Source organism: Rhyacophila brunnea, unplaced genomic scaffold (genome assembly GCF_057557595.1).
Source record: "Rhyacophila brunnea isolate RB1 unplaced genomic scaffold, BYU_Rbru_1.0 scaffold_24, whole genome shotgun sequence".
NCBI lineage: Eukaryota > Metazoa > Arthropoda > Insecta > Trichoptera > Rhyacophilidae > Rhyacophila > Rhyacophila brunnea.
Genome location: NW_028232904.1, coordinates 1589126 through 1607495, shown reverse-complemented (window position 1 = coordinate 1607495; position 18370 = coordinate 1589126). Strand labels below are relative to the sequence as shown.

At 35.0% G+C, this 18370-nt stretch overlaps 1 protein-coding gene across 1 annotated transcript in view; it reads right to left on the bottom strand.

Annotated features, from left to right (window-relative positions):
• Ccdc39 (Coiled-coil domain containing protein 39) overlaps positions 1 to 15473 on the bottom strand; it is a 42482-nt gene extending 27009 nt beyond the window's left edge. The window contains exons 1-7 of the mRNA XM_085951118.1: positions 15132 to 15473; positions 12310 to 12418; positions 8359 to 8506; positions 6179 to 6336; positions 5623 to 5742; positions 4880 to 4981; positions 3104 to 3295 (exon numbers count right to left, since the gene is read on the bottom strand). Coding sequence (XP_085807244.1) covers positions 3104 to 3295; positions 4880 to 4981; positions 5623 to 5742; positions 6179 to 6336; positions 8359 to 8506; positions 12310 to 12418; positions 15132 to 15235 — 933 coding nt within the window. The 5' untranslated portion in view covers positions 15236 to 15473. The remainder of the gene's footprint in view (positions 1 to 3103; positions 3296 to 4879; positions 4982 to 5622; positions 5743 to 6178; positions 6337 to 8358; positions 8507 to 12309; positions 12419 to 15131) is intronic.
• Between the last annotated feature and the right edge of the window lie 2897 nt (positions 15474 to 18370).

Below are 18370 nucleotides of genomic sequence, written 5' to 3'. Positions count from 1 at the left end.
AATAATAAACGTTTCTAAGGCCTTGTTGGCTTTTTCTTTTGTTCAGACAATTGATACGGCATAAAACACGGTATGCAAAGGGATACTTTGCAATTTGTTACTGAGCTTCGTATCACTTTCAGCATAGTGCTGCAATAACCACATCTACAAAGTGTACATTTTTCTGGATAATGATTTGAATTGATATCGTCAGGAAATGGAGGTCGACCAACCCTTTTTCGTGAAGTAAAAGATCCTATCAGCTGATCAGCCAACTTGTTTCTAAAGTGAAGATGTGTAATAGGTTTTTTTTTCATTATCCAACATACATTGGTATTCTGTAATTCCTTCAAATAATCTCATGAATGCGTCTTTACCCATGTCTTCAAGGTCTTTCGCACTAAAACCTCCGCTTCTCCCATTTTCCATCCTCAGACAATAAAAACAAAATTTTGTTCGGCAATATAGGCTTCTACTTATACATATAACATTCCATAACTATTTTATTTCATTCTGAGATATGTATTTCAAAAAATTATTACAGTTTGAATGAAAACAAAAACAATTATTTTTACCCGCGATTTTTATGGAAAACATTTTTTCAAAGAATGACACATATCATCAAATAACTCGATAGCGACTAATTATCCACAAAAACTAACTAGTAATTGTAAAAGTTCACTATATTTTTATATGAAATTAGATGTATTGTGGTTTAGAAATTATTTTTAGTGTTTATATTATGTAAATCAAAAAGGATCCAAATTATACAATTTGAGGTTAGATTTTCGACATGCCACTCAATAATTTGATATTATTTTACTATAACACATACAATTTATAGGTGAAATACAAAAAACTATATATTTGTATGTATAGTATAAATGTGCATACTTTGTTTTCAGTAAACAAGTCACAATTTTCAAAAAACAAGAACTTAAAAACACTGTTGTTGAAAAACTGGCAGCTATCATGTCGCTAAATGGACACCGGTCAGATAACTGACCGGGACACATTTTTCGTAATATACTCAATATGTGCAAACTTCAGGGCGATTGGTCAGATTCAAGACCTCTGTGCATTATCTGAGAATGATTAAAACCCATAAGGGTGTTTATAACTTGTAAAATTATAGAAATATAGACCTTAATGTTGCCGGTCTCAAAACTATCCGTTTTTCGCTTATGACCTATAAAGGGTTAAACGTTGTAGATAATCTATTTATATAATTTTGAAGCCTTATTATCCTTTATAGTTATTTTAAACATTTGATGACTGCATAAAGTATTTTTGTTACATAAAATAGTATTCTTTTAAACCTCTCGCTCTAATGTTTTAGAATATAGTCATATTTCGGTACATAACTGTGCAGTGGTGTTAAGATTTTTTACATTTATTAATTTTTAAACGCATTTATAAAACCATTAGTATAATTTATTACGAGATAATTTTTGTAAAATATTCACGATAAAAAATTATATTGATAATCTCTGTGATCCCAAATTTGACAAGAATTAGGCATTTTATTATTAAAAAAATCGGCAAGATTAACACATTTGAAGATGATTCTAAAGATACTTATTATAAGCTATGTCTTTGACCATTCAAGTGTGTAAACATCTTATGAATAATGATTGCTTTATAATAATTATTGACCTAAGAATAAGGTAGTGTTTTTTTTAAATACGCCATTTCTTTTGGCATTCCCCAGTGGTTAAGCTACAACATACGGCCGTAGCCATAAATTGACAAACTATAATTAAAGTAGGGAATAAAATTATGTTAACGCGCGTGTTTGAACATGTACCTAACCGAATTTTTTTTTTTTTTTTTAACGGTACATGTTCAAACACGCGCGTCAATATCATTTTACTCCCTACTTCAATTATAGTTTGTCAATTTATGGCTACGGCCGTATGTTGTAGTTTAACCACTGGGGAATGACAAAAGAAATGGCGTATTTCAAAAAAACACTACCTTATTCTTAGGTCAATAATTATTATAAAGCAATCATTATTCATAAGATGTTTACACACTTGAATGGTCAAAGACATAGCTTATAATAAGTATCTTTAGAATCATCTTCAAATGTGTTAATCTTGCCGATTTTTTTAATAATAAAATGCCTAATTCTTGTCAAATTTGGGATCACAGAGATTATCAATATAATTTTTTATCGTGAATATTTTACAAAAATTATCTCGTAATAAATTATACTAATGGTTTTATAAATGCGTTTAAAAATTAATAAATGTAAAAAATCTTAACACCACTGCACAGTTATGTACCGAAATATGACTATATTCTAAAACATTAGAGCGAGAGGTTTAAAAGAATACTATTTTATGTAACAAAAATACTTTATGCAGTCATCAAATGTTTAAAATAACTATAAAGGATAATAAGGCTTCAAAATTATATAAATAGATTATCTACAACGTTTAAGGAGTGTCCAGGATCATGGTTTGAAAATACGATAAAAACTCAATTTTGACCTACGACGAGCACGTGGCTGTTAAAAACACAAAATAACATTGCAAGCTTTGGCACATTTTCTGAAACTGGATTTAGTAGATAATTTTTTTTTTTTTAATATTAATAACCATGCCCTTGCTTTTTCGTACAAGGTGGTTGGGTGGGTTAGATGCATTGATGTGGAGCTAATTAGGTTCCTCCATTTATGTCTTTAATTTTCTTTATGGCCAGGATTAAATATTTTGTGTAGTGTTCTTGAGTTATTCTATTGCTTAGTACTTCGTGAGACTTTCGGAAGTCAATTTCATAATTATGCTGTCTACATCGAGCCCTGAGAGTCCATCGCTCCCTTTCTAGTATAGGGCAGTCATTGATGACATGCCACACAGTTTGAGATGTGTTGCCGTCACATGGACAACAGTCATCATCCCTCAATTTAAATCTTTTTAGATAAGCTCGCACCGCTCCGTGGCCTGTTAGTATCTGTGTGAGTTCGTGTGATATTTTTAAGTTCCTGGCAAGAGTGATGGCACAGTTTATGTTTGGAATAAATTTCTGCGTTATTGATCCTGTGGCGGATGTTGTGTATCTGTGGTTCCATAGCATAGCTTATTTAGAAGATAATTAACTTTAAGACAGTCAGACTAACTTCGCTGTCCATGGCTTTGGTGGTCTCCTCCAAGCTGACGATTCTCTGTCGCTCGCGGGTCAGCTCCGCCTTGGCATCCACCAGGTCTTGCTCCACCTCTGCATTGTTTGCAATGTGAGTCTTCAGAAAGTCTTGCCTCTCTTTCGAATATTCAGCTCTCTTCTTCGCCAACTCCCGGAGCACGTCTAACTCCTGGAAACATCGATAATATCATTAATATCATAAATCCCTTCCATGAATTATTTTGACAGGGCTATATGCAGTGTAGTGCAGTGATTTAAAATCTAAGGGACAATGTGCAGCTGAAAGACTTTTGAAGGAGCTTATATACATCAGGAATTTCCAAGACAATTTGATTTTTAAATTGAACGATTCTACATAATATGATTGTTTAATAACAGGTACCTCCATCTAATTGAATTTTAAAAACTAACAAATACTGTCTGCAATTCGTATTCTTAGTTCAATTAATATTACATTGGCAGTATCTGATAGGCTGCAGATTTTTAGCGACACACGTCGAATGTAGAGCGAAGCTATTATTACATCGCTGTAATAATGATAATTTGTGGCTTAGTATTTCATAATTATTCAAACAGATCTCACTGTGTGTTTATTATTTTAGATTATGCAAATCAATCGAGAGTGGCTAGTAATTTTAGTTTAAATTCGGACGAGATAACTCGCGAAATTTGTATATGCGGTCTGTCGATCACGGCCTCAAGGCATAGAACCGGTTAAAATAAATAAGTATGACTGACAAAGTTTAGTTTTCACTATTTATGACGGATCTCCGTAGTCTACCTTCATCCTTTGCTACTGACCTACGTATTACTAGGTGTTTTATGTGATTATTAATCTTAAAGATAATAGTCAATGTATCGCTTTTGGCTGCCTACATAAAATTGACAAGGGAGTATCTCTTCCCGCAGGTATTTATAGCTAAATTTTATATTAAAATGTTTGCTTTGACACGGTAGCAGGTAGACCATAGACCAGTAATCATACTATTACTAAGTAAAGGATCAATAAACCAGAGGTTTTTTATTTGCTTCAATTTTATGGTTCCATGACAAAACAGAACAGTGACAAAACAGAAAATGACAAAACAGAACATGACAAAACAGAACAGTGACAAAACAGAACAACGATAAATATAACTATGACCTTTCAGGAAAAATATAAATTTAATATTGAAATTGTTCTATCTCTATTATGTTGATTGATTTTCAATAGCACAGATTTTCAATACGCCATAATAAATCAAATTATATACCTAATTTCTGCATTCCTAATCTCATCTCTATCTAATTCAAAATGATTGGGTGACTAGGTACAATGAAATAATGACCTAACCTAACCTAACCTAATGTTCTGTTTTGCCCGGTTACCAATTTTATATATTTATGGTCCATCTATTACATATATTTGAAGGTATTTTTCAACACCTTTAACACAGCTCGTTATAATGTTTAAATAATTTTATATAATATACTACCAGTAAAAGTAAACAAGGCTTTCGAGATGCGGCTGTACTGACATACTATGATTTAAGATGAGTCAAGAGTAAGGCTGCATACTTCGGCCATAGTTTCCGCAATGAAAAGTATTATGTACTCCAGCTTATAATTGAAAGCAGGAGATTCTCTTAGAAGTGGCCCGATATCCATGGCATTGGGGATCTGACACGACTTGCTCAGGATAGGGAGGTTTACTACAATTCGGTCGCCAACCTTTGTCAGATGACGGCACCAAAAGAAGAAGTGGCTACTTAACCCCCTTCATGTAGGCGATGTCTTTGTCTCTCTGCCTGAAGTTCTCCAGTGCTCCGGACCATGTCGCTACCGTGCTCCTTCTCTGCGTAAGCGCATCGGCTATCTGAAACATATAATAATGTATAAAGAACTAACATTTCAACTTCATCACATTGCCTTTGAATATATCTGCCTACTACCTACTCGTAAAACATCTGTGATCCCCTGTCATATATATATATACTGTTTGGGGCATGTCCATTATAAGCGTCGGCCTATGGCGTCGTGGGTCCCAGGTTCGAATCCTGGGTCTGGCGAGTACTTTTCAATTTGTGTATGAGCCAGAGTATGGACCTAACAGGTTGAGCAAGTGCCTGACATCCATTTCTCGTAAAAAAAAAATATGTTAATACAAACCTCCACCCCGTGGAGGCCCATAAGATCCTATTAAGATCGGACATGGTCGGAAAAAACCAAAAAAAAAATGCACATCACCTGGCGCTCCAAAAATCACTCTCACTCATCAATCGCATCTTCCCAGATCATATGACGTTCAAGGATGCCGGAATCCGGTTGTCTTGAAGAAAAAACAACCTAGATTAAAACTTTTTAAGTAGTGCAAGACCAAGCCAGAACATTAGATGTTTTATATTCATAAAGTGCTCTGAAAATATTGAATTTTTTATGTTTCACAAGAACTTATTCCTAAAGCCAAAGACTCCCGAAAATATATATTGAGCAACGATGCGAGTGGTCTTTCGATACCTGACGAGATATAGTCTCGGCGTAATTCTCTTCAGCCAACAGGTCCTTGCAGAGCTGCGTCAGCAATTCGTGCTTCTTGTCATGCTCCACCTTCAAACGCTGACGCCTTCTCTCCAATTCCTACAAACAAAATAATCAAATGATTAACTGTCCGGTACTACATCCCATGGAAGCAAGTGTGGCGTGGTGCGAGATTTGCTATTTGATGGTGAAAATAAAAATTATTATATTGAAAATTTTTACCGTTGGTTTTAATAATACATAAAGGTGAAATATTATAAAAACTAAGGATCGGACATGGTCGAAAGAAGAAAAAAGAAAAAGTGTGCACTATTTTTTCGAATCGCCCAAGCATACCTATTCGATTTAATTTAGGCAGAGTCTCAACATCAGCAATTTGTATTCTTAGTTCAGTCAGAACAAATAAGTATGACTGACCAGGTTTAATGTGCACTATTTATGTTGAATCTTCACAGCCTACCTCCACCCCCTCGCCGCTGATAAATAGAAGGTTTATTTCATCGTCTTTGATTTTAAAGGCGCGTTCACCACTTACGGCAATGTTTGCATTGTCCTCCTTGCTAAATTTATTGAGGGCATCGATATCGGCCTCTCGGTGCTGCAAGGCACTGCTCCATTCGTCCAGAGCGCCTCTTTCGCTGCCCACACTCCCTCGGAGAACTTCTAGTCTTCGCAGCACCCTGCCAATGTCACCTATTCAACAAACAGTCATTAAAATTATAATGGAATGTCATCGTAGAAGTGTGAAATTCTCTTCAAATGATCCTGAAATACAGTCTAAATCTGACATGATCTCTATAGAAAAAGGTTTTTTCAACATCTTTGGATAGAGTGCTTCTGATAACTAGGTTACTACGATGGATGAAACGCGGAAAAGAAAAAAAATTCTACGACGCAACTTGAAATGTCTGGACTGGGCTAAATAAAGGAATCTTGAAAACCACAACACACAATATGTAGGTGTAGAGATAATATCCAGAAAGCGGCTTAGATCCAATGATGATGTTCATAGTGGTACTGCTTCAGGATTAAAATGTACAGATTTCTTCTTGTCTACAGGAAGTAAGCAGGGCTAATACTCCATTTACACCTGTATAGATTTACTGCTGATAGTACATATTATCGCAACCATAACAAGAAAATGTACGGGTAAACACGTAATGCCATACAAGATTGCATGCATGAATCAAAAAAGTTCGGAAGCTTCTGAATTTTCATGCGACAGTTTGGTTTTTTCGATCTGCACCTGCGCAGTAGACCGATAGTGGCGAACCTGCCGGCAAAAAAACGAACTACACTGCAGAGAGACTCATTTTGAGGTTAACTGATTTTTAAGACCTGTCAAATAGTACCATAAAATGTCTCGCTTACTCTTGAAGAATGAAATTGGAAAGACAGTCAGGACTTTTACGTGTAAACAGTTATTGCCACGATAGTTTAAAATACACATTGCTGCCAGTAAATCCATATATGTGTATAGGTGCTATAATGTGTTTATTGTCTATGGACACTACCGTCGCCAATGACATTAATATGGACGAAGCATCTAGAAAATAAAATGACACTCACTTTGTGTCGGGTCTGCCGGATGGCGAAATTCATATTTTATTATCGGTATCCTATGCTCAAATGAACATTCTGCTTGCATGCGGTCTGGCGACACCGCTGGGTCTGCCCATACAAAATTTCTGACCGTCAGGTTTCGACTCCACCGTTATTATTGTGTTACAAAATGCCAATGTGCCTAGTTAAAAATTGTAAAAAAAATCTACTAAACACTCCAAGAAAGATGGGATATCACTTTTCATGTGTATTATTTATTATTTATAAAATGCCATTTTAAGATAATGTTTATTCAATGCAATTGAATGACAGAAACCATTGGACAGTCGCCTGTGATGTGTTGGGCTCACTTGCGTCTAATCTCCGAAAAGTCGTAAGTAACCGAGAATCTGTTTCTAACGCAATGAGTCATGACACTAATACGCCATTACAATAAAGGTTATATTACTATAAATTCTCGAAGCTTGTATCGCATAATGGAAATGGATACGTCATAAGGTCACGTGACATCTACCTATACATCTGTGAATGACTTTCATGCACAATTTCTCGTGCGCGCCGGTATGAAGTGAGTTGTCCATTTAATATGTCATTGACCGTCGCTGACAATGTTAACACCTATTGTATCACCGTGTCTCGCTAGGAGCCCCTCCCACTCCATCTTACTTATAATGTTGTACATTAAAAATATTTCACAGACTTTGGGAGGCATCCCCTGGATTGGACCAGCCCGTTCACACGGTCACGTATCATCTTTTTTTCAGGATCGTGATTTATAACGAATCGTTAATTTTTTTTAGTGTCGTAAGAACTCCTAAGAGCGAGTTCACATGCGCCTACGGCTTTACGAATCGTGAAAAATGATGTATCTGTCTGAACGCGACATACGGTTTTGTCAACACATCACGAATGCGGATGCGGATAAAAAGACGGATCCGTCGTTGAAAACATATGAACGAGTTCACACTATATTCGTTTTTTTTGACGGATGGTTTTTTTGCGATTCGCCTTACGTCTCGATCTCATAGAATCACGATCTGGTACGAAACGCCGTGTGAACATTATATTCACTATTGACGTATCGTGATTAATTACGATCTGTCAAGGGTGGACCGCCGTGTGAACGTACTGTAAGAATTGACAATTTTATACCTTGAATTCTTTCACCGCGTTGATCGATTTCCTTATATTTCTTCTCGGCGGCTTCTATGTCCTTGGAGAATCTGGAGACTTCACCGGTCACCACTTTGCTCAAGTGATCTTCGTTGTCTGCCTGCGTCTTGTAAACGGCCAGCAGATGCTAAAAAATAACAAATAATTGAAGAAATTAAACTTCTATACCAGACAGAGTAATATGAAATTTTGTATTACACAATGTGTACCTACACAGAAGTTCTCAGACTGAAAGCGCACACGCGTCCCAACCGCGAAATCTGTGAGCTAGAAATACTAAAATTTAAGATGAATTGGTCATCTACAATGAAAGGACTTGAATCGACCAGTCTGGAAATTTTTTGACGTAAGCCGGCTGGTCAGAGGAGGTTTGGGAGACCCAAATTTCGTTGATTGGATGATGTCTCTAGGATGCGCGAACATAGGAATTTCAGATTTGAGAAGGATTATCGACGATAGACCGAACCGGGGGTGATGATTTGAGGAAATACAAAAGTATAAGTGAGTCGTATAGAATCATATGTAGAACTGTGCACTATTCATCGTTTCGAGAAAATGACGAAAAACGCTTTGTTGGATTTTTGAGTTTTATAAAAGCATAAAATATTTTTCTACTTTTAGAAATTAAAAATACACAACAGAATTTACGTATGTCAGAATTCTGATTGTTGTAAATAATGAAATATAGATGTTTTAAAAGTGAAGAGTGCTACATTTGATACTCACATAGTATACAGTTCTGTCTTTGTTACCAAGGTTGTGTAACGTTCTGTATTTGATCCCAAACAATTGTGGATGACGTCACTAAGAAGTAGTTCAAATTTACCAGTGCAGTACATCATTATAATAAAAATAACGTATTTTTTTATTTATTGATTTCAATTTTAATAGGTACCTACATAAAATTTATAGTACTTTAATTTTAAATTGATTAAATATTGTGGGTATTAAGAAAATAACATGAAACCATAAACATACAGGGAGACAGAGATATTATTGTATGACATATTTTATAATAAAGAAAATAGGACATATTTTCCAATGTGTATACTATAAGTTCATTTAGAATGTCATCTTGTATTTCACCTAAGTTCACGTCCCCCGAATCTCGTAAATTATTCCGGGAGTTATTTTCATCAAATGATTTTTTTTATCGAATTGGAGAGTACCTATGTAAAGTTTACCATTGTGGCCCATAATGCTTAGTTAATAATTTATTCAAAAACTTCTTTCACTTGGCAAACTTTTTGCAACTGTAAATGGACGAATCGTATCAATGTTATTATTTTTCTTATATAATATTATTTAGTTTCCCGTAGTTTGATCGATATAAATTCTCTACCTGGACTAAAACATTCCCCTAGCGTTTTGAACGCTTCATATTTTTTTTGGACTCAGAAAACTTAATATGTCATCGATAAGAAAAAAGGAATGAAATAAGCAATTCACAGAAAATAAATAAAAGATTTAAGAACACAAACAAAAATTGAACAAAAACAATCCAAATAATTGTAGAAACTATTCTTGTTGGTGGAGAGGGGGGACATTGTTTTAATCTAGTTTTAATAATATAAATAAAATTTCATAAAAACAATTGTACTAAAATCCACTTTATTTAATGAATCAGGAGTGGTTTATCCTTATAGGAAAATTTTCAACTGAGGTTTCATTCGTCCGAGGATGAAAAAGAATTAGCACTATATTTTTGAAATAGTTTAAGCTTGGATAAATAAAATAAAATTAAAATATTTAATAAGTAATATTTTCAAAACATTTGATGTAGATACGCCTATGGATTTTACACGCACTGACCTGCCAACTTTCTCGATTTTTGCCTGTCATTTTTCAGAATTTATGCTACTCTTGCGACCTTTGTTTATTATTACTGGTGTTGGTTGGTACTCCATGAGGGGACTAGCCATCAGTATTTATATGTTTTGGTAAAAAAAAACCATAAAAAACTCAACTTTAAACACGGCATGTCAACAGTCACAACTGAACGATATGTATGAGCGGGCATATTGTGACGTCACTTAGGGCAACTCTGTGATTGGTCGAAACCGAACAGTTCTACTTGTGTTTCCAAAGACGTGAACAGTTCTAACTTTGATACCAAGCCCTATTTTCTTTCACGATTTTATACCACACAGATATGATTTTAATTCGAATATTATATTGCTAGTCATACATTATGATCCGAAGAATAATGTGGCATACTTAGTTCAATTTCGACATATATGCGACAGTTCTACTTTTGATACTATACGACTCAAGTATCACTTATTCCTTCCCATACACTTCAACAGAAGTCATAATATAGTCAGGTTATGTCACTATACAAAACTCAGAGTAATAATATAAAGAGAGTGTGTATTGTTCAGCTATATAAAGCCGTGTTTCTTGCGTATAACGCACAGTAGAACCTCAATTTTATTATTATTAACTTAACCATGAAACGTTATAGTACCATCATGTTGCTTCTCAGTACGGCTACCAAATTTAAACACACCATAGTTAACCATATGTTCTACTAAAATAACTAAAAATAATTACCACTAACTTTATATTTAAAACCAAAACAATAAATCTCAGCAATACGTGCTCGCAGTTTTTGAATGACAGGAGTCATCCAAACCAATATTTACCGGCGACGTGTACAAAAAATATTTATTTCAGCCGTAGCCTTACTCTAACGCACATTGTGGAGAATATAAACATACTGAATGCTTTCTCATTCGCACCTATGGTTAATATTTGTTCAGGCCTTGATACAGAAGTACCATCTAAGCCAGATAGTGATTCATAAAAATATTGTACCTATGTAGGGAGTTGCCACGATAAGTTTTAGCGAATTCTGAATAGTGTGAACCTGTTACTTTCAAAAGCATAGTGACTTGAAAGGTTTTTCTCTACATTATAGGCAAAATCACATTTGTGGAGCTAAATCCATGAAATCACAATCTACGAAAGAAAATAAAGGTCACTTGTGTATTTATAAACTAATCTTCAATTAACGTATAATAAAAACGTAACATGTACATGATTTTGCCAGTATATGTGGAGTGGATACAAAAATAATACAAAAAAGGGTACTATGTGTAATTATTTTAAAATGTGTAAAGGCCTTTGTACAAAAAAAAAAAGATTTTGTTGCAGAAAAAAGGTCCTCGTGATGAGAATCTTCACAAAATATAGAAAAATAAAAACAAATTATAAATTGCATTTCAATCTTTGAGTATAATAATTCACCTGTGCTCTGAATTTCATTTCAAAATATTAGGAAATAACCTCCACACGATTTCTTTTCAATCAAAAAAAACTTAAAATGTGTTTTTCTCAAAACTCTATTTTTGCACAAGTGCCCATTTGCTTTTCAGGCGACGATATTATGTTAAAAAATTGTGATTTAATTAATAGTTAAAAACCCCTGCGCATCTATTTTATACACAAGACTGCTTTCGGCCCGCTACCGCAGCTAACTAGGGTAGGAAAGGATCGAAATATTAACACTTATTGTAACAGTTACACTAAGTTCAGCGTCTAAACAGTCAAAACTGACTATCTCACTCTGAAATTTATCATAGCCAAGAGAGGTGCTGTTAAAACATAGCACTTATTGTAACAATTACAACTACGTATTGTAATTGTTACAATAAGTGCTAATATTTTGATACTTTCCTACCCTAGATAGCTGTTCTAGTGGCCGAAAGCAGTCTTGTGTATAGAATAGATGCGCTGATCTAGTAGGACAGTGGGTGAAGCATATAGCCACCCAGTACTGACTTCTCACCTCATTTTATACAGTGTTTTCTACCATCTTCCTCATGTTTAATACCTAACGATTGATATAAACAACTGTGAAGCCTTGTCGGCAGGGAATAATGATTAATATTTACAACTTGGATTACCAAAGTCAAGTAAAAGACCAACCATATTCTCCTGGTGCTCCCACTGAAGATTCTTCTTATGTTGACTGAATTCCTTTTGTTTGACATCTTGAACACTGGTCTCTGATCGGAGTTTTTCTAAATCCTTAGTTCTGAATGATAAAAAAAAACAGATTAATGATTGAATATACTGAATCCTGAGAACACGAAACGTTGAGGTTGTTTAGGACATTACTACTGACCAGTGACGAAGAGTGACTATTGGAAGTAGGTAAGCTTTGTGGATCATGGTCATGGCCCCTACAAAGGGGGGGCTGACAGGGCTCCAGCCTAGGGGCCCATGCTCAGGGGGGGGGGGCCCGGCGTGGCAGGTTGACCAGGTAAATGAGATAAACACACATCTTAAATTTGCTCTAATAGTAAAAAAAGTCGCCTGCGCGCTATTGAAGTCATTACCATTTTAAAATATATGGTTATGCAATGCAATTTTTGGTTGTTATATGTTGATAGTTGATAACTTCATTATTCAATGTGTTAAAATACACTGAATTTTATTTGGAAAACGCCACTGTAGAATGTCAGACCGCCTTTAACCTTAGCGAAAGATCCTGGCCTGGGGGCCCGCTTCAGAATGTGGGGGCCATGATCATAGTGCAGAGGTAACAGTGGCGAAGGGTGGAGATAGGCTGGATACGACATAAATAGTGCAAACTTAGCTTTGTCAGTCATACTTATATATTTTCATTGACAATTACAAATTGCATAATAGTTTAGGTATGCTACGGGCGATCCAACAAAAATACTTATTTGTTTTTGATGAATTAAGAATACGTATTATAACAAATTGTGTTGGTTAGTTTTTTTAAATTCATTTAGAAATGCCTAAACCAAACATATTATAATAAATAAAAAATATTCTTGTATCAATAAAATATCTAAAATTATACTTATATTATGATTTGATGACCTCCACCCTGTGCCACTGCTATTAACTCATACAGCGCTGACGACACGGCTGCCGTGTCGGCATTATATATAATTAGTATGTTATTTAAATGTGGTAATTAAGTTTAAATATGTTTTTTTTATATTTATTTAGTTGTAATATGTAAGTTATTAAGTTAACTCAGTGACGTCCCAAGACAAAATGCCGCCCCATTTTTTATACCGTATTTTTTATCATCCTTTCGTGACACCAATATCTAAGAAATGTGTTGCATGGATACATTACTAACAAGTCCTATACCACTAAATCTTCATCATTTATCATACCTATATGATTATATAAATCACTTAAATGCCATCTCTGCTTCAATAGACAAATATTGCGAGTCCACAGTTTCCGATAGGTTCATTTTAAAATACATGTAACAACTTCCAAAACTCACGAGTGACGGGCAAAAATATTTGGATAAATTTTAAATTAGGTAAGTATGTACCATCTATAATTCAAAGGCAATTCGCAAATCTACGCATGGCATTGTTGCTCACCAAGGACGCCACGTCCAAGGACAACGGAAGTAAACTATACATCGCAAACCTGACAAAAAATTAAAGACCTGTTAAATCTTTTATAGTAATTAATACACTTTGTTTCTAACCAGTGAACTAATTTTTAAAATGAAAAGATATTTCCGTTATTACTAAGTTTGGGTAGCTATTTCTATATATACCTAATGATTCTCCTCGATTTGCCGCTCTTCAGGTAACTGCCGCCCCCAAGTGACGCTCAATCTGCCTACCCCCACGGGACGTCACTGAATTAACTGGTCCGCAGTGAATGAGTTAATTAACACTCTCAACAAAATTCAATTAAACCCTGTCTAATCCAAACCATCATTGTGGATGTAGACTGTGGAAATCCGACAAAAGTTGTGTACACTTTGTCAGTCAAACTTAATTGTTTATGTTAAGCCAATGACATTATTAATGGACAACTCACTCAATAGTCAATACAGTAGCTAGCAAGTCAATTCGGGCATAGCGATATTCGCACATGTATAACTAGACGTCACGCAATTTCCATTATGCGATACCACGCATCGGGAATTTATAGCAATATCACCTTTATTGTAATGGCGTTAGAACAGTGTTTCTAGTGTCAATGTTCATTTAAGCGAACCCGTTCGAACCGAACCATTCGGCAGACCCGACAAAGGGCATCGGGAATTTATAGCAATATCACCTTTATTGTAATGGCGTTAGAACAGATTATGCCATTCGGCAGACCCGACATAAAAGTGAGTGTCATTTTTTTTCCCAGATGGTTCGTCCATATTAATGTCATTGTGTTAAACGAAGAATATAAATTGCAAATGATTTTTAAAATTCAATTAAACCCTGCCTACCAAACCATAATAGATAAAATAATATATTGTATGATCTAATGGCATAATTTTATATATTTTATAGATAGGAAGAAGAATATTTTTAGGCAGGGTCTAATTGAAATTTAAAAACTAAACCAATACCATCTGCAATAATTGTATTCTTAGTTCAATGAAAACAAATGTGACTGACAATGTTTAATTTGCACTATTTATGTCGAATCTCCAGAGCCTACATCCAGCCTTCGCCACTGGTAGACAGACATATTTCTTCTTTTCAATTCCAATATTGAGTTGCGTATGGAGATGGATGAGACACTAATGACAAATAAAAACTGTCATTAAGGAAGCCAGAAGGCAAACGAAAAGCTGGTCAAACCCGTACTTAATGGATGGGGCCCTTTATAGCTCAAAACTGGAAGAAAACTTCTTTTGACAGATCTAGATGGAGGCGGATAATGGATATACAAAATACCACATAGCTTTGCAGCGACAGGAAGAACGGAAGAAGAGAATAAACTTGAATATTAACACGAACCTGGCATGTAATAATATTTGAAGTGTTTTGTTTTCTTCATTAGCGACAGGTAAGAATGTTCCGTCGCCCCATCCTCTTTTTTCCAACATTTCGCTGAAAGACATATTGTTTACTTTTTATTTTTTGAAACGTCAACTTATCGCAGAATATTTTGTTCAATGTTCCTAATTTTATTCAAAAACTTGTGCAGAAATTATATAACAGGAAAGTTTGACACATTCTATAGATTATTTATAAAAAAATGTTTCGTCGGAGGTATTGAATTGTGTTATAAATCAACAATAAAAATATTTTATCAATCAAAATAAACTACTGTAACCATGGTAACATATGTGATTGATCAACAACAGGGCTGCCATGTGAAAAATAGTAGTGTCACCATGTATGACAATACAGCGGCCTTCGTTTTTTTTTTTATAAGTGGGGATACAATAAAAAAATTAATATATTAATAATTACGTAGCAAATAAACAGTATTTATATTTATTTATTATTATTATTTATATGGTCGAAATACTGTATTATTTATGAATGTTTGTAAGTTGTTTTAAGACAAAGAATTTGGACATTAAAATTGAAGGAGTCTTTGAAGCCGCATTGACACGGTTCTAGTACGATCCAAGTCCACTTGGACCGAGCGCACTCGTATGAGACATCTTCATACTAATTTATTATACATCTATGTTCCTATCCAAGCTAGCTTGGATGAGTAGGACGCGGTCCAAGTAAAACTCAAACGTATAACCCTGTGTATTATGCCCCAAAAAAGACACTGTCTACGAACATTTTACACACGGTTATAAGTTTGAGTTTTACAAGACGCCGTCGCGCCGCCCCCGCGCGATCACTACGTTCATGCACTTGGAAATTTTGAAGGCTGCCCAATATTCGAATCGAACGATTATACGTGTGATTTATTTGGTAGGTAACAAGTTGATTATTTTCTTCTTCTATTGTCAGCCCCGTAAATAAAATGGCGGCTCGCTTTCCTGTTTGGAGTCTAGATAGGTACAGACCTAAAAACTTATGTAAAGAATGGATGGGGGAGCCACAGTCGAAAACTATCCAATCAAGACTCGCAACTGGACAGAATCTGACATTCGAACGACATTTTCAAAATGGCCTCCATATAGTATTATTCGTAGTTCCATTTTGGCTGTTCTTTAGATAAGTTTATTGGACTGTACCTATCGCTTTCTTGACAGTTACTTACGCATTTCATTCTAGCAAAAAAAAAATATGGTCAATATATTGCTTTTGGCTGCCTACATAAATTTGACGAGGAAGTACCTATCTCTTCACTGGTATTTATAGTTAACATTGATATTCATAATATGGCATCATTTATATCTTTGAAATTAAATAATTATAATTGGGCGTATCTACCTAACTATCTAAAATGACGTCATATGTAGTACCTAGCTAAGTGTGCAATTCTCTTCAAATGAACCTGCAATGCGAAGTCACGTTCTGTAGCTAATTTAATAAGAAGGCTAGAGGTCCTCTTTCGCTTATATTTCATACATTTGGACTCTATCTCTATACCTAGAAGATATTTTTCAACACCTTTGTTATACCTAATGCCAGCGCTCCATTGGCGAGCCAAAAGTCCGAGGACAATAAGTCTTCAGATTTTTCTACATTCTGCTACTGGCTAACAGACGTTCAACGAAACGAGGTATATTATTAATTTGACGAGTAAAACCGTCGACTTTGACAGCATAGATAATATACGTAAATTTGACAGTTAAATCGTGATGGCGTTAAATGATACCGACGTTTTGTGTTTTTTGGGTTATTGGGTGGCAGATAATCTAATAACGAAGCAAAGGGTACACAAATACTGGGTGAAACAATGGTTAAGGAAACGAACGACATTATCCCACACAAATTTAATATGAGAATTGCGTTTGCAACCGAGCGATTTCCGCAATTATTTGCGAATGTCGGAGGATGTATACACAGAACTGTATAATTTGGTCTCCCCATTTATTAAAAAAAAATACTATTATGAGGGAAGCTATTTCTCCTCATGATAGATTATGTGCAACCCTGCGATTTTTGACTGCCGGCGGAACGTTCACTGACTTGCATTATAGAACTGCGATTGGAAGACAAACTCTGGGCAAGACAATTCCCGAAACTTGCCAAGTCATTATTGACGTTTTGAAAGGAGAATATTTCAAGGTGTGTATTATATTATACGTCATCTAATAAAGTTGGGCAAATTTACAAATATATAATTAACAAGTAGACGTCGGTTGGTCTTATAAAGTGAACGTTTAGTGGATTGTTTTACCTATATAACTCATAGACGGCAACAGCATAAGAATGACAGACAAGATGCATTTGAGATAGGTATATATATATAGTCACAAATAAGGCCATCGTTGACATGCTAAATATTCAATAGACCGTTAGAATTCTGTACCTAGCCAGGACTCTCCATATAGGCTGTAAGCAAGCTACTTAATTATTCCTGTTGAATGTATTGTAATACTAGTCATATTCTTCGAAAAGCAAGCATGGAATTTGATTTCTAAATGAGGCCACATAATAATATAGGTATGCTAACATAACTCAAATACTTACCATTTGTTGTATCGCTTAAGCCTTAAGGTTTATAGGCATAAAAAACAAACAAAAAAACAAATATTTTACAAGATATTTATTCACACAAAAAACATTAATTTATTATACCGGCTTTTGTACATTTTTGCTTAATATACGATAAACTGGTTGAGTATGAACAGCAGTTGCTGGCATTATTTTGTCAGTTTGTCCCATAAAGGCAACTTCATGCATCAGCTTCTCGGCCAGCAATCTTTGTCCCTGTGACATCGATCGTAGTTTCATGGCCATCATTTTGCCAAAAACATCAAATTCATCTTCAGTCTTGCTTAGTTTGTCGGTGATTAATTCTAACACTTTGTTGGCGCTATCATTCGATTTTTTTTGTTTGAACGATGGGGGTTCTGGTGCTCTATTAAGATTCGACCTTGGAGTAGTCGACAACGTTGATGTTGAAGGCGAATATTCTATCTGTAAATAAAATATTGATTATTTTTTGTTGCAGTTCCCTGATACGCACGAAGAAATGGAGACGATTGCAGAAGAATTTAATAGTAAATGGCAATTTCCAAATTGCCTGGGCGCAGTTGATGGGAAACACATTGCAATGTGCCACCTGCAGGCGCCGGCTCCCACTTTTATAATTACAAACATTTCCACAGCATTGT